At 39.7% G+C, this 21763-nt stretch overlaps 1 protein-coding gene across 5 annotated transcripts in view; it reads left to right on the top strand.

Moving 5' to 3' along the window:
• The first annotated feature begins 997 nt into the window (after positions 1–997).
• The window catches only part of LPGAT1 (lysophosphatidylglycerol acyltransferase 1), a 66032-nt gene continuing 45266 nt past the window's right edge, over positions 998–21763 (top strand). The window contains exons 1-3 of one of the 5 annotated variants that reach the window (XM_030872958.3): positions 999–1282; positions 1543–1740; positions 2615–2879. In XM_030872958.3, coding sequence (XP_030728818.1) covers positions 1612–1740; positions 2615–2879 — 394 coding nt within the window. In that variant the 5' untranslated portion in view covers positions 999–1282; positions 1543–1611. Of the gene's footprint in view, positions 1283–1542; positions 1741–2183; positions 2483–2614; positions 2880–21763 lie in introns of those variants that run through there. The other 4 variants (XM_060294600.1, XM_030872960.3, XM_060294587.2 and 1 more) reach the window with 4 other exon arrangements.

The following is a 21763-nucleotide window of genomic DNA, read 5'->3' as shown; positions in this document are numbered from 1 at the left end:
GCGAGTTTTCTTTTCTTCATCTGTGAGCCAAAGAGGAGCTGAAGTTAAGGGTTGAGAGAGAGAGAGAGAGAGAGAGAGAAAGAGAGAGAAGTCGTTGAGAGTCCAAAACAAACACAGTGATAAACATTTTATAGGCGGAGTAAGTGGCATTCTGAGTTAAACATGGCAGTTCACTAGGAACACAAAAAAATGCGCACCCCCCTACCCCCATTTAAGGGATATAACAAGATTTTATAAGTTTTTTTTTTTTTAATACTGAAATTTAGGTAGGCCATATGAGAATGTTCAGGTGGGCAGGCCATTGGACTATTTCTCTATTTTTCTTCTGGTGGTCCAACCTTTGAAACAGAATGCAGCTACAGTACCTCGGGAATAACCAGGCCTGTCCGGGGTACTTATGGCCACAAAATTTTGAGCACTTACTCAATGACTGTCACTGCCTACGTGCTTTTCCCTCCTTGACTAACTAAATTTCAGTGTCTCTGTGTGGACCGCTCATTCCCACTGGATTCTTTTGGGGGCGGAGGGGGCGAGAGAATGGATGGGGCATCATAATTGTCATTAATGTGCTTCCAGGTGCTTTCCAGGAACAAGAGTTCTGGCACTTAACATGAATTGACTTTAAACTCTAGACCTTAATACTCTGGGGAGATTCAGAAGAAAAGCCATGAGAGCAACTGGGTTTCATTAGGAAAGAAAAGAGGACATTCAGTCTTCAAGGAGACAGCTTTCCAGTTTGGGCAGCGATCGCGTTTGTCAGGAGAGAAAGCCTTAACAATGAAAAACGGCTGTTTTGGCTAAAAAGCGGCTCTCAATTTGGACCAAATCACTCGTGTGGTGTAAGGATTGGTGCTCATTCCTAGATCTTTCCGAGTGGCCCTCTTCCTCGGTCCCGGGCTGAGCCAAGTCCCGGCCTAGGGGCCAGGCAGCCCCAAGGGCCTCGATACGCGGACAGCGGGATCCCTGGCGCCGGCGGCGCCGGCAGCGCAGGCGGCGGGTTGAGCAGGCGGACGACGGCGGCCGCGCCTTCATTAGAGGGCGCTCTGGGGGCGGCTCTGCAGCAGTCCCGACTCCCGCCGCTTCCTCCCCGCCGCCCCTCCCCGTCAGCCCCGGCGAACGCGGCTGGGCCCTGGGGATCGAGTCTCGGCACCGCCGTGGACGGGGCGCGGGGCGCGCCGCAGCCGGAGCGGGGCCGGGCCCCGCCGCTCCTCCTTCCGCCTGCCATGCATTCTTCCGGCTCCTCTGGCTCCCGCAGCCCCAGCCGGGGCCGGGCCAGCCCGAGGTAACCCCAGGCTCGGTGGGCTCAGGCCCCGGGGCTGCGGCGGGCTGGGCCCGGGGAGGCGCTGGGGGGCCGGGGAAGGGGTGTCGTAGTCGCGTGGCCCGGGGAGGAGGCGGCGGCGGCGGCGGCGGCAGCGGCATGAGGGACGAGAGCGCGGTAGGCCCCAAGAAGGAGGCGGGGGTGCTGGGCATCCGCCCGCCTCCCCGGGACCCGCCCCGGTGACAGGTCTGGCCTCTGAGTCCCCGCCGTCCCTCTGTCCGCAGGCAGCCGCGAGGGGAGTAGGGCGTCCGCGCGCCCGGTCGCGCCGCGCCTCGGCCGCCGCTGCCGGGTCCATGACCGCGACCCCTCGGCCGGGGACACCCGCCGCCGCCGCCGCCGCCGCGCAGCACCGCGTCCCGGGCCGCCGACCCCCGGCCCCACCGTCTCCCGCGCTCCACCGCCCGCCGCCCGCGCCCGCCGAGGTGAGCCCGGCGCGCGGGCCGAGACCGCCGCCCTAACGCTTCCACATCGCGGAAATCGCGGCGGGCCCCACCCGCCCCCTGAGCTCTGCCGTCGCCTCCTCTTCCCTGCTTCTTTCATCATCCCTGGTTTCCCTGCCCTCTGGTCGGGGACGGTGCTCCTCATCCCTGGCCCTTTGCCTCCACCTCCTTCTGCTATTGCTTCCCTCCCCCTACTCCTGTCCTTAATCCTTTTTTCCTTATTATCGCCCACTTTCTTCCTCTCACCCTTTTGCCTTCTTTTCTGCCGCCCCCCTTTTTTTCTGTAAAAAAAAAAAAAGGAACACAAGACCCGATTTGCCGCAAATGAACAATTTTAACTTAACTCTTTTTGCTAACCCGAGAGACCTTTTGAAGGAATGAATCAGTGCAGGAAGGGTCGTGGTGAGGGTACCGAGGTCGCAGTGTCTGGGAGATTTGATCTAGAGGTCCCCGTTTTAGTCTTCTTTTCACTCGTATCGTCAGTTTGGAGATAACTGAGCGTGTGTGAAGCAAATGGGTCTATTTTTCTTCGTTAAAGTCCAACAGAAGACTGCAGTCAGACGCGGTGCGGGCCGGCCACAGATTAGTTGGTGGGAATAGTGTTATCATTTGCTAAATATATTATGACATAGCTGTGCCTCCGTGAACAGCTCCCTTGACCTTGTGCGGCTCCTCCTCCCTTGCTCTCTGTCCCCCTCTGGAATTTCCCGGACAGATCGCCGAGGTAATACACTAGGAAAGCTTAGACCCTCGATTTTTTCATTTATTTTTGTGCTGGAGGTGATTTCTCTGTTGGTGACTATCTAGATGTGTTTAATCCATTTTCCTTTTTAAATGAATTTTCTTTTCATCTCAGAAGGACAGGACAGTCTCCAATGTGAGAATGGCTGTGACTTTGGAAGAAGCTCCGTGGCTGGGCTGGATCTTGGTGAAAGCCCTGATGAGATTTGCCTTCATGGTCGCCAACAACCTGGTTGCTATTTCCTCCTACATCTGCTATGTAATTGTGCTTCAGCCCCTTCGACTGCTGGACAGTAAGCGGTTCTGGTATATTGAAGGAATCATGTACAAATGGCTTTTAGGAATGGTGGCTTCTTGGGGATGGTATGCTGGATATACAGGTAAGAGTGAGAGCACTTTTTTAATGCATATTAAAAATTTTGTAATGTTATGCTTAAGTCAGGAGCCATGATTTAAAATATATATATATATATATATTACACTTTGGGTGGAAGATGCTTTGACTATTGAAAAAATAAATAGAAAACAATTCTATTGAGTTGTTTTTTTCCAGAATCCTAATTTAGGAAGAATGATATTTTCAGAAGTATAATTTCGTAATTATATATTGATAAATTCCTTAAAGAATGTTTTAAAATGATTGACGTCTATTAAAACCAGTATGTGAAAGCTCTCCTAGAGGAGTAGGAGTGAGTTTTATAGGGCTTCAGGGCTTGGAAAATGAAGAGGTGAGATATTTAGCCCATAATCATTAGGCATTAAGAAAAAGTACTGAGCCGCATTTGTGCTAAGATAGTTTAATAAGTTTTTTCACAGTGTGTCGTACTGTGTTCACATTTGAAGCCAAGCAAAAAATGGCTTTCTTTTCTGTTACGTGTTTCTTTTGTTTACTAGAATCTATGTTTTATCTCATAATTCTATATTAGAATATTAAGTATAAGAAATTAAGTTTTATCCCTGTTAAGCTAATTTATCTTCTAAGTGTCTTTTAGTAGATTTTTATTAATTCTATTCTGAAGCGAACTTTTAAAGAACCGAATAAGTAGTGTTTATTTTCTGTTTATAAGCCTTATGTGCTTTGAGAACTTATGCCCCTGCTATGAAAATTCTGTATTGTTTATTATATTTATTTGACTTTTTTCCTCTCAGAATTAGGATAAAGAAAAAGGCACTGAGGTTTGTGGCATTTGTCTTAGACATTGAGACTTTATCATAGAATTCTATAGCTGATAAGCTCCTTAGAGATAGTGCCGGAGGTGCTGTAGGTCATATCTTGGAAGAGTGAGGAGGGTACTCTTAGGGTGGAACTGCACTGCAGTTCCCCATTGAAAATTTTCTGTCTCCCTCTTTCCTGCCCAGGCTACATCTCCAGATTTTATCCACACATGTGAGGGCACTGACAGCACACAGCTTTTATGGAGTCTGACAGCCTCTTGCTAGATCAGAGTGCTCTTAGTTGCCCCAGATGAAGCCTTTTCTCCTTCTGTCAATGCCATTTATTATTCTGCAAGACCTGAAGCCTGGGGAATAGTGTAGGCATTGCTTCTTTGTTATGTGTCTTGTTGAGATCCCAATGCTCTTTAGATACAGTAGGTGAACTTTGAGTCCTTTTTTTGGGACCTGGTGTAGCAGTAGTAGTGGGAGAGAAAAAAAATTAAGTTTTCATCTATGGTGTTAAATTCTTACCTGAACTGCACTGCTGTCATAGAATTGCTTTGCTCTGTATAGTCTGAGCTTTCCCCAGTATGCTATGCGGTATGAGTGGCTTTGTTCTTTGCACAGTATACTTAAGTTTGCTTGTTTTAAATGAGCTCATAGTATTTTTAGATACAAGTTCTAGAAGTTCACTCTACTTAAAAATAATGAAATTACTGAAACACTTGTGCCTGTGTGTGTGTTTGTGGAATATTTGCGTATAAGTATTAGCATGATGAGAAGCTTGAAAAAAATAATTTGGCACTTACCTTGAGATTGTAAGGAGGGCAGTGGTGCTGGTTGAAGTTAAAGTTAGTTATCCTATGGCCACAGCAAGGCTGCAGTGTATTTTTAAGCATATTTTCTTGGGGAGTCTCTTCCTTGCTGCCTATAGAACTACGCATTTTCTTTTGCCACCTGCTTGGAAGGTGGTCTTGGCATGATCTGCATATTATAGTCTCTCTGAAGCATCTGCTCTTCTTCAAGCTACTGCTTTTTGACCATTTGATCAGTTGGTCTCATTTAAATATAGGATATTTTAGTATGTACATTTTAAATGGTCTTTCTATAAGCAGAATACTTCTAGAGGGTCTGGTCATAACAGAGCACAGTCAAAAGGTCAAACAGATGTAGGAATGACTTTTGTTGAAAGCCACGACTGGGTCTAAAGAAGCAAACATAAGCAAGGGTTGGTGAGCAGATGTTCCCAGAAGGGTCTAGGAAGTTGTATTAGGCTTTGTATAGATTATGTGTTTTATTTCTTACCTTTGTATCAAGAGGAGGGTGGGCCTAAGTTGTTTTTTTTCCCCTTTCCCTGTGCTTAAGTTTCACAGATGGAAAATTGAACGTTGCCAAAGGAATCCTGCTCAGCAGATCTAGTGTGTTCACGTTCTAGAATAAAAATTGCCAAACTTTGTTGAAAAGCCACTTCTGAGGAAACCTTAAATGTTAGTTAACTAAATATTAATTAGGAAGCTGAAAATTGAATATCGGTATAGAATATATTTTCAAATTGTGTCATTCTGTCTAAGGTAAGTCAATTACTCAGCTTTGCTGCTGAGGACTTAAGTTGATTATCTAATCTACACTGCCCCAAATGGTAGCTGCCAGCCATATATGGCTATTTAAATTTAAATTTATTAAAATGAAATAAATTTAAAATTCAGTTTCTCAGCCATACCAGTCACATTCCAAGTGCTCGGTGTTGGTGGCTAGTGGCTACTGTATTGGACAGTGAGATAATAGAACACTTCCATCATCACAGAAAGTTCTACTGGATGGAGCTGATAAATAATAGGTATGACATTCTCCTTTTTCTTAGAAAAAAATGCATTTTATCTTTATAAAAGAATATTTTTCTCAACATAGTTCTAAACAGATTTCTTTTGGAGAGGACAGGAAGATTTATTAAAGTTTTATAAAATTGTCCTTTAATTTGAGGCAAATGTCACAAAAAATGAGTCCTTTAAACTCAGACATGCTTCTTGGATGGGGAATGGTGAGGCTAGTAAGCCCAAGAACTTGACTGAACGTTCTTATACTTAATCTGCGTTCTCACAGCTGGAGTACTGTCTGTGGACACAGAGGAGGGAAAGGGATTTTCTGGTCTTTCTGCGTGTTTCTGACTTTACATCTGTTCAGGGGAATACATTTCTTGAAATAACTGAGAATGTTGGGGTTTCTTCATCTCTAATATGCAGCTAGGTAGTGATGATTGTTGTTATCATATTTCCTTTAGTGGGAAGTGCTGTATAAGCATCTTATATTGAGGAAAAGTTGCATACTGCCTTGCTCTCTTATTTCAAGAGCAAACCAAAAAAACCTATTACCTTAATTAATGATTCACTTCTACATGCTTCATTCAGATCTGGGATAAATCAGTACACTCCCCTGCCCTCAATTTAAGTGAAGATTGGCAAATATCAGTGAGAGATTTTGTTAAAATAAGATGTTTATTTTGATTTTCATTCACTTATTTTAATAAATTCATTGTTCCCCATCCAAACACATTTAATTAAAGTCTCTTACACAAAATAATTTAAAAATATTCAATGTAAGTGGAAGCTCCAGAATTTCTTGTGTAGAATGACGAGAGTCTTTTGGGCCACAGTCTGGCTGGAAGAGAGCTGAGGTGCCAGGGGACTTGCCACCAAGCCCCCTGTTTTTGCTTAGCAATAGCTGTTTCCCTTAGATCGGGTATTTACTTTAGAGAAAGCTGATGGAGATTAGGTTTAGCTTCCTCCCACTCCCCAAGTGACAGCTGTCATGGCTCTGTGTTAGTCTTTGGGGGTTATTTGATTATTTGATAGTGTTTATTTTTTTTGATGGGACATTCGTTGTGTGAGAAGAATTAATTATTAGGAATTATATCTGACTTTGACATTTTAGAGAGAGTTTTAAAATATATCTTCTAGAGCAGTATTTTTCCACCTTTGAGTCATAAACCAATTTAATGTGTCAAGATGAACATTTTAAAAAAGTGAAATAGAAAATAATTAAATAGAAAATATCAGAAGTGTATGTGTCTGTACTGGGTAGTGCTACAGAATACATTTTTTACTATGAGCCTGTCAACATTTGAAAGGCATTGTTCTCGTGGAAAGAGCACTGAAATTTAGGAGAATTCTGGGCATCAGCTGTCTTGATCTAGCCTTAACTTTAGCATCTCTTCTTAACTAGTAGGAGGGAGATCCTTACCTGCTCCGTGCCCACCGGGCTGTGAGCTCTCTATAGACAGAGATGTGGTCTTCTTTACAACCCTAGAGCCCGGTTCATTGCCTGGTACTCACAGGGTACTCTGTAAGTGTCTAAATATTTCTTCTTTCATTCTTGGTCCCAGCTGAGCTGCCTTAGCTGCCTGCCTTCCTGATCTTGATAACAGACCTTTCAGGAAGGTAGGCAGCTAAGGCAGCTCAGTCTGTAATCAAGATCATTGCAATCCACAGAATATAAACCCTGAACTGGATCATGTTTTTCACACACATGCGCGCACACACACACAAAATACCTACAATACCACATTTGTTAATTTAACACACCTTAATTGAGCTTATATTATGTGTGGGAACAGGTGCCCTGGAGGTGTTGAGATGCATAAAGACATAATCACTGACTTTAAGGAGTTCACAGTAGCCTTGGTGGGGAAGACAGTGCCAACAACAATGAACACATCCTGATAAAATGCTCTAATGGAGATGTACCATGGGATGAAAGAGGAAGGGCTCCTGATCTCGCTCCAGGGGTAGGTGGTAGCAGAGAGGGAGTAGGGCATTTAGGAAAGGAGCAGCTTTACATTCTTTTTTTTTTCCATTAGGGAAATATTTCTCTGTGGGGCTAATTCTATCATCAGCAATTATAATAGATTTAAAAGATTTGAATAATACATCAGTTTGAAATTTATATCTTTGTGATGATAATATTAGCTAACATTTATTGCAATATAAGCCAAGCAGTGTGCTAAGCGTTTCAGTCATTTAATGCTCACAACAGTCTTATCAGGTTGATACTATTATTATCCCCCCTTTTATTATTGATGTTGAAATTGAAACAGATTTCACAATTACTTCCTCTTATGCATTAACTGAGTTGATGCTGCCACAAGTGTATTTTTGTATTTATAGAGCCATTATTGACCTTTATATAATATTCCTAGAATGTTTCTTAATTTTTACTACCCATATTTTTGTTTCTGAGGCATGAAATCTCTTTCTGAAGCTACAGATCTTTAACACCTGAAAGCAATATTATAGCTGTGGATTTCTGCAAGAGGTTTAAAAAAAAATTGTTGCTTCAACAGAATAATTTGTAGTATACTATAAATTTCATAAAATGCCACTTCCTTAAGATTCAGAGAACAACTCAAATTTTAGTATTTGAGTGCTTGACAGTAGATTGTCATAGAATAAGGAGTTACTGCGTGCTTTTAGATCGACAGCTTATCTTGACATAAATCCAGGTGAGGAGTTTTCAGTAGTGTTTTGATTTTTATATGGAAAAAATTTTATATGCCATTATACCATTTATATACCATTACCATTTTTATATGGAAAAATTTTTGCATACCATTAAAGATAAATATTACTAAATTCTTTAAACTCAGAAATTTGATATCTAGTCTTATTTCAGAAACTGTATATAATTGAGTAATTTGTTATAGTTTTTAAAAATATATAAGGCATATTCATTCATGTACACATACCGTATACATGCACTATTACAGAAGCACATGAAACGTTATTTGCAGTTTTTGTTTATAGGTAAGACTTCAGATTCTGGAGTCAGAAAGAGCTGGGTCAAATAATTCCTACTTTCTTTTTTTTTTACATTTGCCGTGTATATCTTTGCCCATCCTTTTGTTTTCAAACTATTTAAATTATTTTGATATAGATAGATCTCTAAATCAGCATGGAGATAGGTTTTGCTTTATGAGTCAATTTGTCATTGTATTTTGTGTTTTCTGTTTTTAATTATATAAATGTTAAGTCTTTCACTGTGTAGTCTTTCTTTGCTTTTTTGTTCTTTTGATATTTAGAAAGGTTTGTATTTTTGTCTTATTAGTTACTTTATAAGATATTTTAGTTCTCTATTCATAGTAACTATTAGCTGTTTTCTATGAAGAAAGGTAAAATTCTTTTAAAATACTCTCTTCTCTCTTCCCCTTTCTCTTCTGCATCACCCAGTTTCAGTCAATAGTGAATAGTATGTATTCACAATTGTATTTACATTTGCACTATTATGTATGCTTTTACTTCTACTGCTTGATTTGTGAGCTTTAAGGCTATCTATTGACTCCCAGCTGTTACATCAAGGTAAGCAGTAAGTTTATTATACTTCCTGCTCCCTTTCTCCCTTCACCCAATTTTTGTTATTTGAATTTATACATTGTTATAGCCTATAATGTTTGTGTTCTACTTTATCACCTTTATCTCTTTCTGTTTTAGTCTTAATCTTTCAGTTAAATATATATAATGCTCACCCAAGCACTTTTGCAGAAGTTTTTCCCAGTTATCCTGCGGCTGGTTAAAGTTTATCCTCTGGTAGTTTCTCAATAACGAGTCATGAAAATAATATGGGAATATTATTCTTACAGCATTTTCAGAACTTCTTTTTGTTGCTTTACACTTAGGATGGCTTAGCAGGTATAAAATCCTTGGCTCACTCTTTCTTTCCTTGAGTATCTTACAGGTGTTGTGCAGATGTATTCTGGCATTAAATGTTGCTGTAGAGATGTGTGAAGCCAACTTGAATTTTTTCCCATGATTAATGATTTGATCTTTTTGCCTGTTGGCCCCCAAAGATTCTCTCTTTGTCTGTAATATTTAGTAATTTTACTAGGATATGGTGGTGTAGGATATACTGGCACATGTGTGCCTTTTAATATGTAGATTCAAATCTATTTTTATTTCAGGAACGTTTTCTTTAATTATAACTTTAAATATTTATTTTGTTTGATCATTTTGGTTTTCTTTCTTGGTGACCCTAATTATATGTCTGTTGGATCTCCCTTTGTATATCTTTTTTGTTTATTATTTTCTCTTTAATCCTTTTAAACACTTCATTTGTTTGTTTCTGTCTTTAATGTCTCTTACTGTGTCTTCTGCAATGTCTCTTTGTTCTGCTTTCAGTTTCTTCTTCATTTCTGTGATGCTTTTGTTTTTGCTTCTGTTTCTTCCTTGAGTTCTGCCAATTCATGCTTCCTTTGTTCCTGTTGTCTAGACAGTTCTTCCTTGAGTTCTTATTTATGCTTTGTGAGCTTCTTCATAGTGGGGTGGCTTCATTGATTTTCTTAAATTCAAGCAAGAATATTCAGTTATAGTTTTTATCTTCTCCATCGTAATGTTTTTCTAGCAATATTGTTTGACAGCTGGTACGTTATGCTGCTTGTTTCTACCATTTTTCTTATAGTATCTCCAAGTCAGTGCTGTGCCGATTACATTTTTATTCCCTGTGATTTAGTGAATTGGATTTTCCTCAGTTATTTGTAGGAGGTGTGGGTGGGGCCAAGGTATATTTCCAGATTTCTGCCTCAGAGATAGTTTTTTTTACATATGGCGCCTGGGTGTGTTCTCTGTGTTGCCACAAGTCCTCTGCCTCTCCAAACCAGACCGAGTCTAGGAGGCTTTTTGCCACCAATTCTGGACTTCCCACTCCTTCCTTTGCAGCTGTGACTGGAGGGACACAGCCACAGCATGCCAGTGTAAATCCCTCTCCTTAAGAGTGTGTGGTTTTGCTGTTGCTTTCTGAGATCTGCCATTATTGGGCCCTCCTCATCACATGCCACACGTTCTGTCTCTGCTGTCCACTCCCAATATAGATTCTGTCTGATATCAGCTTTGTTTGATCTCAGTCAGATCTCATGTATTTTGGAGTTTTTATATTTTTCTTTTTCTCCTAGGTTTGCTGGAAAAGTTTTGTGAGGTTTTCTTTTCCTCTTTCTCCTTGTTGCTATGTATATTTTCCAGGAAGATTCACGTCTATAACTCTACTGTGTTCATGCCAGAAAGTGCAACATAAGACTTTTATTCAACTACGTAATTATAATTCAGTCAACTCTGTCTCCATCCTAATGCATTACTAGTTGATTATTATAAAATGGAGACCAACTTTATTACATAATTTTCTTTAAGGTCTGTCCAAAAGCAAGAAATAGCCTCCCCAAGGTTTTTTTCCTCCTAAACTGTTTTGGGTTTTGGTTCTCAAACTGTTTTGATTCTTGGAATACTTATCACTGGAGTATAGTTAAGATATCCACTCTGTTTCCACTTGGCTACAGTCAGAAAATGTCACCAAAATGAATGGAAGAAGTGAGTTACCTTTGATACTTGAGTAAGGAATATGAATGAAATGTAACATTACTACTGCTCTCTAGGGTCTGGTCTATAGACCACCTTGAAAACTTTAAGGATGACTAGTGCCCCCAAACTTTGAAAATATATTTATAGTATATTATAATGATTAAACATATTAAGTATATATATTAGTAAAGTAAAAAGTGTATTATCTCTATTAAATATAGTATATTTATAGTTTATCCGTTACAAACTAGTTTCAAGAGTTTCTTTTCAGAGTTTGCAAACTAGTGGCCATATTCAGCAGCTGATGGGCTTTATTTGACCTTCGCAGTATTTCAACTTTTCTTTTAATTAGTTGCCAACATTTCAAAATTAGGGGGATTTCCCAAAACGTGAAAGATAAAACCAAGATTTCCAGCTCTTGAGAAATTAGAAATCTGGCTGTGTGGGGCTCTCACATCTGGCAGCAGTTTGCTGGAGCTGAGTGATGACCGCCTCCTTTAGATGGGCCTGTGCTCTCCACTTCACCCAAGAGCCCACGCCTTCCTTGTTTTACTCTGGACCTGCTTTGCTCGTTTACATTACCCACCTGGACCCCAGAGGCTCAGACGATGTTCATTTAAAAATACTCAAGTAACAATTACTAGGCTATTTCTGCTGGGCATATGATAGTTTTGCATTTATATGCCTTAATAGTGCCTATATACTAATGAGTTCTACCATTAAAACTGAAAGCTTGTTAGTCACCTCAGCTGCTGATTTCATGTAGCAGAGGCATGCCATGAAAACTGAAAAATAAAGTTCCGTTAGTAAGAACTGTGGTCGTGGGTTTTTCCAAGTTTCATGTACCGTATTACTAGCCCAGTGAAATGTTTCCTGTTATTTGTGCACTCGTTAATTAGTAGAATGTCTCAATTCTTCTTTTGAATATAGTCATATAAAAATCTAGATTATTAAAAATTGGTTATTCTCTTTGCTTTTCATGTTTTGAATATGAAAAACAAAGCAAGTCTAGTTGATTTCTGTTTCTTTAAATTATAGTGCAGATAATTTTAAAATAGTATTGTAAAAAACATGCATAAATTTTAGTTATGAGGTTATACATTTTCTTAAGGTTTGGTAGATCTGATCAAGTTTTGCTAGTAAAACACTTTTCCCCAAACTTTTTTCTTTCTTTTTTTTTGTGGTACGCGAGCCTCTCACTGTTGTGGCCTCTCCCGTTGCGGAGCACAGGCTCCGGACGCGCAGGCTCAGCGGCCATGGCTCACGGGCCCAGCCGCTCCGCGGCATGTGGGATCTTTCCGGGACCGGGGCACGAACCCGTGTCCCCTGCATCGGCAGGCGGACTCTCAACCACTGCGCCACCAGGGAAGCCCCAAACTTTTTTATTACTCATTAAACTTTAAGAAACCATTATGAATCAGGTATATAAACACATTTTGCATATGTTATTAACTTGGAGTTTACATTATTTGACACTTTAAGGGATAAAACATCTGTAAATTTAAACACATCAAGATGTTTTTGAATCATCAAAAGACTAAACTATGAACAATATAACTTTACTATATATGTTAAAAATTTATGTATACATATATAAATTGAGGTAGAATTCACATACCATAAATTTCACTATATTTAACAAATAAATGGTTTTTATTATAGTCACAATATTGTACAACCATCAGCGCTGACTAATTCTAGAACATGTCATTACCCCAAAAGAAGCCCCAAACCCTTTAGCAGTCACTCCCCATTTCCTCCTCTGTTCAACCCCTGGCAACCTCTAATCTCTACTTTGTATGGATTTGCTTATTCTGGACATTAATATAAATGGAACTGTACAATATTTAGCCTTATATGTTTGGCTTCTTTCACATAGCATAGTGTTTTCAAGGTTCATCCATATTGTAACATGTGTCAGTACTTTATTCCTTTGTATGTCTGAATAATATTCCATTGTATGGATAGACCACATTTTGTTTATACATTCATCAGTTGATGAACATCTGGGTTGTTTCCACATTTTGGCTATTGTGAATAATGCTTCCATGAACATTCGTATACAAATTTGGGGGTGAACATATGTTTTCAAATCTCTTGGACCTAGGAGTCCAATTGCTGGGTCGTATGATAATTCTATGTTTAACTTTTTGAGGAACTGCCAAACTATTTTCCATACCAGCTGTCCCATTGTACATTCCTACCAACAGTGTAGAAGAGTTCCAATTTCTCCATATCCTCACTAATAGTTATTATTTTCTGGGTTTTTGTTTTTGTTGTTTTAATTTGGCCATCGTAGTGGATGTGAAGTGATAGCTCATTGTGGTTTAGATTTGCATTTCCCTAATGACTAATGATGTTGAGCATCTTTTCATGTGCTTATATATGTCTTTAGAGAAATGTCTATTCAAATCCTTTGCCCATTTTTAAATTGGATTGTTTGTCTTTTTAGTATTGAGTTATAGGATTTTTTTCTGTATTTTATATACTATACCCTATCTATTTTTTCACTGGTTGCTTGTGCTTTTCGTGTCATCTAAGGAACCACTGCCTAATCCAAGGTCACGAAGCTTTACACCTATGTTTTCTTTTAAGAGTTTAGGTTTTATGTTTAGATCTTTGATCCATTTTGAGTTAATTTTTCTATATGGTGTAAGGTAGGGGTCCAAACTTCATTCTTTTGCATGTGGAGGATATCCAGTTGTTTTAGCATTGTTTGTTGAAAAGACTATTCTTCCCATATTGAATGATCTCGGCACCCTTGTTGAATATCAGTTGGCCATATGGGTTTATTTCTGGCCTCTCAATTCTGTTCCGTTGATCTATATGTCTGTCCTTATGCCAGTACCACGCTTTCTTTATTACTGTAGTTTTGTACTAAGTTTTAATGTTAAGTATATTTTGTTGTATTTTAATTCTTAAAAAATTCATGATCCTTTTTGATATGTATAATGACTTCAATAATGAGGCTAGTTCACTAATCAGAACTAGTTTAAAGCTGTTTTGGATTTAAAAGTGTTTACTGAAAACCGTGTTTTTCAAGAATTAACATTCATAATTGGGTTAAATCACCCCTTTTTACCTCTGTGTTAAGGAAATGCTTACTAGCTATGCATTTCTCTAGGAGTTGTCTTAGAAATAGTGTGATTAGGAATAACGATATTTCTTTCCTGTTGCTCTGTCAAGAAAACAGGACCTTAGTTGTAGAAGTATCTTGTGCGATTGATCAATCAAATGCTTATTGACTGCCTACTGCCAGTTAGCAAAGTTATTGATTTGTATAATACTGTGTTAGAGAGTGTGATTTAGATTAATTTCTACCAAAAGGATTTTTGGCATAGTTTCTACTTTGATGGATGGCTTTGGGAATAGTTGAGTTTGCTATGAACTATGTGTTCAAAATGCTCCTGCGAAAAGTTTTCTGAAAAATGGAGCTCAATATACAGATTTCCCGCTCATGTGATGGTTCCATTTTCTAAAGTTAATTTAATTTTAAAGTTAATTGAGGTCTTTGCAGAGAAGAAAATTAACTAGAAGCTAAATTTATGTTGTAGAATAAAGTATGGATTACATGGATAAGGAAAAAGGATGTCATTTTGAATGAGTCACAGGCTGTTTTTTATGGGTGGGATAGAATTAGTTTTTGAATATGAGAGGCTAAATTAGGCAGTCATTTGAAAGCTGAAATAATCATTTAAAGCTGTTTTAAGCCTCAAATACTTATATACAGGTGTTGTATTTTTAACAAATAATAGTTATTGCTAAATAAGTATGATATTGAAGACAGCACGACATATTAGAAAAAAACATTGACCTACAAAAATTTCTTTTTAATTTATTTATCTTTGGCTGCGTTGGGTCTTTGTTGCTGTGTGCAGGCTTTCTCTAGTAGCCTTGAGCGGGGGCTACTCTTCTTGTGGTGCGCGGGCTTCTAATTTCGGTGGCTTCTCTTGTTTCAGGGCATGGGCTCTAGAGCGCAGGCTCAGTAGTTGTGGCGCACGGGCTTAGTTGCTCCACGGCATGTGGGATCTTCCCGGACCAGGGCTCGAACCTGCATCCCCTGCATTGGCAGGCGGATTTTTAATCACTTCGCTACCTGGGAAGTCCCAAAACATTGACTTATGAGTTAGTATGAGTTTGAGTCCTGCTACCACCCATTGTTAGTTGTATAACTAGTTATAGTTACTAGTTACTTAACTTACTGAACTAGTTACTTAACTTCTCTGAGCCTCAGTTTCACCATCTTTAAAAATGGAGGTTATAATATTTATCTCTTGTGAAGCTTAAATGTAAAGTGAATAGCATGATGTTTCTATAAATAATAATAATATTATTATTACCATTATTATTATCATTATATTAATGCCTAGGAAAACAATTATATTAACCTTTGGGGGAAAGGTATGTCTAAATGAATAAAAGCTAAATTTATGGAATAGTTTTAGAAATACATTTGAGGATATTCACACTTAGCTAATAGTATATCTCAATATAGTTCTTGTGCTGTAATCAATAAATAAAAATCATTTATTATTAGTAATTTAAGCCATAGTCTAACTAAAATATTAACTGAATTTTATGTTTGTAAATTATGAAATGCTTCAAAGCAATTTATGTTTAACTACATTCTAATTCATTCAGTCACCTATTCTAATACCAAATATTTGAGTGCCTTCTCCATCAAGCACCATGCTGGTGGTGGAAATAAAACTGACAAATAAAACGGGACAGCTCCTGTTGACTTTTTCATGTGGGAGACAGAAGGAGTCACATGATAACTGTGTAATCACAAGTGTGAAAACAAGTATAGAGGCTATAAGAATAAGTAACAGAGAGCTTGTTCTGGAGGTGATGGTGTCAGGGAGGAATGGCCTCCTTGAGAAAGTGATATTGAGACTCAGACTTCAAGTATGAGTGGACCAGGTGATGCTGGGGGAGGGGCCACATATACAGAGGATGAAAAGAGTTTGTCATGTTTGAGGAACAAAGGGAAGGCCAGGTTGGCTGCAGCATGGAGTGAATGAAGAGCAGAGTAGTAGGGGTGGTGGTGTTGGTGGGGGTGAGCCGATGAGGCCAAGTCCACTGAGGCCTTGTAGTGCTTACTGAGGATTTTGAAATTTATCCTAAGAGGAAACAATGCAAGGATTTTAAGCAAGGGAATGATGAACCCAGGTTCGTATCTGAAATTTGTAACTGTAACGATGAAATCAGATTTGTATCTGTAATTCTGCCTGTTTTGTGGAAATGGACTAGAGAGAAGTGAGAGTGTGCAGGCGATACCCTCTGGAAGAGTCTCAGCTTCCCCTGGTGAGGAGATAGTTGCTTGGCCCAAGGATGACGGCAGTGGAGATGGAAAGGAGTGAACTAATTGGAGAGTTTTATAGGAGGAAATCTGTCAAGACTTGCTGAGGGATTGAACATAAAGGTTGGACTACATGCGCAGGTGACTGGGGTGACCATGAGGTTTCTGGTGTGAGATGCTGGGTGGATAGGGAAGCCCACAGAAGGAGCAGTGTCGAGAGGAAGGATGAAAATTGAGCACAGGCTGAGTGAGAAGCATCTAAGTGTAGCTCTGAAGTAGACATGGATATGCAGTCTAGAACTCAGAAGAGAAACCTGAGCTAGAAAGATAAATTGGGAAATTACCGATGGTATTTAAAGCCATGGAGATGGGTGGGTTCACCTAGGGAGATTGTAAGTGCTGAATGATTAGAGGCCCAGGGTCAGACTCTGAGGGCATGCCAACATTTGGAGTTTGGGGAGAGGAGGATGGTAGAGCCTGGGAAGGAGCAGCTAGAGAAGTAGAATGAATGCCTGCCCTACAAGTGTGCGTCAGAGTCAGCAGTGTTCCAGGGCTGGGGCTCTCCATGAGAGCTGCTGAGAGTTTACCTTTTGTAAGATGAGAGCTGGTTTAGCCTTTCATTGATTTGGCAAGAACAGCTTCGTTGAGGTGGTAGAAGTGGAAACTAGCTTGGAGTGGGTTGGAGATGAATGTGACTGGAGGAGCTAAAATGGAAACATGAACGTATGACTTTCCAGAAGCGTGGCTCTGAAGGAATAGAGAGTGATAGTTGCAGGAGAGAAATTGGGTCAAGGGAAGGCTTTAAAATTTTTTTTAAGATTTAAAAGTTTAGCTTTCAATCCACTTAGAGTTGTACCTGATGAAACCAGGGTCATTTACTTACATGCCTCAGGTATTTAGGAATCTATTCTAAGACTGAATGAGAGAAAGCTAATCAGGGCTCCATGATACAATGAAACATGGAAAGCACTTAGATGCTGGCTCTGGTGACAGAGGCAGGCAGCAAGGCAGGGCCTCCATAATTTGATCCTGTTCTCAACTTTTATTCAGTAAGGCTGCTTTCCCTTGGCCCCTCTGCATTTTCTCATTCATATTCTTCCTGTCCCTAAAATCTGTGCTTCAGTTTCTTTGAAAATTTATCTCCTTGTCTAAGCCTATGATGTCCTTGCCCCCTACTCCAGTTTCTACTGTTTCCGTCTTTCTGAACCTCTTTGGCGTCTACTCTGTAACTGTGGTTATGAACCTTTGGGCTGAGAGTTTCGGCAGTGCTTCAGAGTTCTCTCAGGGGGTCAAGAATCCATACACATCTTAAGTAACATCTGTGGTTGTATAAATAATGGGTCTTATAAATACATGTTAATACTTTTCAAATATATGTAGCTGCTGTTCTGATGAATAAGAAATCCCTTAAAAGCATTATAGACTTTACAGTTGCTTTTTGTTACAGATCTTTTCACTCATTGCTTTAAAAAACTACTAGCATAGATCTCTGCCACATTTTTTTTTTAATTTAAATTAATTTCAGATTGCTGTACCACTCACTTTGAGCAACAGTCTATTAATGATGGAGGGGGTAAATGTTACAAGATATAAAGCCAACTATTTATTAGGCTGCTAATCTAGGACAGTAAGACAAGTGTTGGTGAAATGCTCAGATTTCATGTATCATTTCTCTGTGCTCTGAGTGCCCGTATTGCCAGGCCCAGGGCTTGTCACATTTTGTGACATTAAAAAAGACTCTTCATACTTGGAACAGTTAGGACTCACTGCTCTACAACATAAAACATTCAGGATTCTGCTTCATGTTTTTCACTGTTGATTTCACCTTTGCTGTTCCTGTCTCTTTAACTCATCAGTTGCTTCAGGGCAGCGGCTGTGGCTCGTTCTTCTTCCTTATACCTTCCTGCAGAGGTTGACAAGCTACAGCCCTTAAGCCAGATCCAGCCCACTGCCTGTTTGTTTTGCAAGTCCTCTCCAGCTCAGGAGGTTTTTATAGATGACGGTTTGCAACTGATTTTGAGCTGATGGTAGGAAACACGAACTTTGAACCCCAATTAAGTAAAATCTTACCCCTCGCAAGAAAGGATTTTATTCTACTCATTAGTAGACCAATATTGCAAAAAGTTGTATTCAGTTATTTTTATAGTTTGAATTTCGTCAATAAAAAATTTGTAGAAATGTGTTGGAAAACAAATTTGTTATGTAAATACCTATATAATATCCTCAATTTTGCTTCTTGGCCTGCATAGCCTAAAAGTTTTACCATCTGACCTTTTAGAGAAAAAGTTGACTGATCCTTGCCTGATAGTAGTAGTTCCCAAATCTGTCTGCACATCTGCATTATCAGAGGAGTTTTAACATGTACATATATGAACTTCTCTACCCTGGAGATTCTGATCAATATATTGAGATGGAGCCTGAGAACCTATATTTTTAACAGGCTATTTAATTGTTTGGGAATCACTGCCTTTTAATGCATTTGTAGGGTTGAACTCCAAGAGATAGTGAAATGAATATTGGATTAGATATCATAGGAAAGCTTGTTATTTTCTTACTTCAATATTTACTAACTATGGGACCTTATCCAAGTAACTACTTGTTCTGCAGGTTTAAAAAAAATTTCTAGTTCCTTTGTTTATAGGTGGTTTTGCTTAATCTTCTACATAGTAGATCTTTTACCTTTTGGGGTTCATAAGAACCTCTTCTAGAGTCTGATGAAAGCTCTGCACCCTCCTCTCAGAAAAGTACACCTATATTAATTTCCTGTGGCTGCCATTACAAGTGACTACAGAAGCACTTAAAACAACAGACCTTAATTCTGTCACATTTCTGGAGGGCTGAAGTTCAAATCAAGGTGTCAGCAGGGCTGCACTCCCTGCAGAGGCTCTAGGGGGAGATTCCTTGTCTCTTCTAGCTTCTGGTAGCTCTCAGCATTCCTGGGCTTGTGGCTGCATTACTCCAAGCTCTACCTCAAGGTCCTGTGGCCGCCTCCTCTTCTCTATGTTGTCTTCTCTGTGTGTCTCTTGTAAGGACACTTGTCACTGATTGAGGGTCCATCTGGGTAATCCAGAATTAGCTCCTCTTCTCAAGATCCTTAACTAAATCACATCTTTTACCATATAACGTAACATTCACAGGTTCCAGAGGTTTGACATGGGTATCTTGTGGAGTGGGGGTAGGGAAGCATTTTTTGGCTTACCACAGCACCTTTGCACGTGCTCACAGTTTTACAAACAGTTTCAACAGGTTTACAACTCTTTGAAGTCCATTTATGGACCCTATGGACTCCAGGTTTGAGCTCCATGCTCAGTGAGAAGAGCTTTACACCTTAGTGTATTCTAGTCTATTTACTCTCTCCTCTGTGTCATGTCTCCTATTAATACCAAACTAGAAATGATGTTTTCTTCCAGTGACTTAGATTCTTCAATTTATCATATGTTTTTTGAGTTAGTTTCTCTGGTTCCTTTAGGAACTATTTATCTCCTAATAAGATTTACTGTTAAAATAAAAGCCTTTTCCAATCCCTTTTACTTAATTCTGTTGCAAGGAGACTAACTTCTGTGTAAACTGTAGATAACTGGTAATCCTTCCAGTGAGAAGAAGAACTTACCTTGATCGAGTACCTGATGTGCCAGACCTTTTAGCAAGTGCTTACATGTGGTTTCCTATAAATATTGAAAGCAGTCCTGAGAGGGAAGTAATATCAACCCCATTAAACAAATGAGAAGAGGAAGACTTCTGGAAGTTAAGTAACTTGCTTAATGTGGGTGACAGAGCTAGCAAGGGATGACGCTGGTCTTTGAATGAAAGTCTTCTACTCTAAAGCCCATGCTATTTTCATTATACCTTGAAAACAGCACACTTCCCTTTTAATTGAATGGTTAATAATTTCATTAGACAGGGGCTATCCATAGTTTGGTTTTAGGGTCCAACAGACTTAGATTTCAGTCAGATTTATAGCGCTTACTCACAGTATTATCTTTTACAGTATCTTCTCAGATTCTTATCTTTAAATAAAATTGATATAATGTAAAATAGATAGCTAGTGGGAAGCAGCTGCATAGCACAGGAAGATCAGCTCGGTGCTTTATGACCACCTAGAGGGGTGGGATAGGGAGGGTGGGAGGGAGGCGCAAGAGGGAGGAGATATGGGGATATATGTATACATATAGCTGACTCACTTTGTTATACAGCAGAAACTAACACCATTGTAAAGCAATTATACTCTAATAAAGATGTTAAAAAAAATATTATTCACCCACATAAAGAAAAAAATAAGATTGATATATGGCCTGTTATGCCTTATAGTGCTGCTGTGGCAATTGAGAGAATATGAGTGAAAGTCCTTTAAAATAAGAAAGTTTTCCTAATATGTGGTACAATTAAATCATTTCTCCTTTGATTATATTCTTAGTACTTTCTTCTTTCAGTATCCTAGGTTTCAAAGCTTAGGAATATGGCCAAGCCTCAACCCAGAGGGTATATTGGCTCCAACCATGAACTCCTTTGCTTCAGGCTTCTTGGACAGTTGGCTGGCATGAATGCTTGTATGTGCTTTCTGCTCTTTCATTTTAAGGGGCATCCCCAATTTTGTCTAGCTCAGCGCCACTTAGGATATCTACGTTCGTGGTGATTTTCTGAGCAGTTCTCTTTTTAACTTTTTAACTCCTCTCATTGCCTCTTTGCCATGGGTTTGGTTAGTGCTCTGGAACTGTGCTGTGGAAAGTCTTCCCCTTTTCTCTGTCCTCCTCCCCCAACTTGTTCGCACCCTCATTCATCTGTAGGTAAGTCTGTTACCCAAAGCTAACATCCCATCTCTCTTGCTTCACGTTACTGATTACTATCTCCTTCTATCTTTGCTCTTAGTCTTCCAGGATATAAAGATACTAAAGACATTCTCACCTTAAAAAAAAAAAATCCCCCACTTAACAACTAGCTACTCTCCCAAATCCCTGCAGCCCTTCATCCCTTCCCTCCACCCCACATATTGTCAGTTCCTTTCCTGCTGGGTTTCTGTGGTTTGTGAGATAATGTGCAGAATTCTGGTGCTCTAGCAGCCTGGCCCAAGCCTACCTCTTAAGCTACATCTTTTGGTATTCCTTTATTCTTCCTGTTACATTGCAGGATGTCCTTTCTATCAAGAGCCAGTCCCTTTGCTTAGATTCCATTCCTTCCTGCTTGCCCAGGAACCTTCCTCCATTGTTAATCTCCTCTTTATTTAACTTTCATAAAAACTCTAAAATTTCCAATTACTTTTAAAAAATTGGAGGGTCTGGTAACCAGGGCCACATTCCCAGATATCGGCAACAGCCTGGAGCTGGATAGGTAGCTGCCCTCTTTGGGGGTGGGGCATGCACTCTGTTTTTCACACAGTCCCACTGCTCTCTTCTGTCATATAGGAAGCCCACTTCCCTCATTTATGTCATCTGCCTGGTGACAAGAAAAGGGATTTTATATCTCCTGGCCTAAATTG

This window comes from Globicephala melas, chromosome 1 (assembly GCF_963455315.2).
Source record: "Globicephala melas chromosome 1, mGloMel1.2, whole genome shotgun sequence".
In the NCBI taxonomy this organism is placed as follows: domain Eukaryota; kingdom Metazoa; phylum Chordata; class Mammalia; order Artiodactyla; family Delphinidae; genus Globicephala; species Globicephala melas.
The sequence above is the reverse complement of the archived record's forward strand: the minus strand, read 5'-3'. Positions and strand labels throughout refer to the sequence as shown.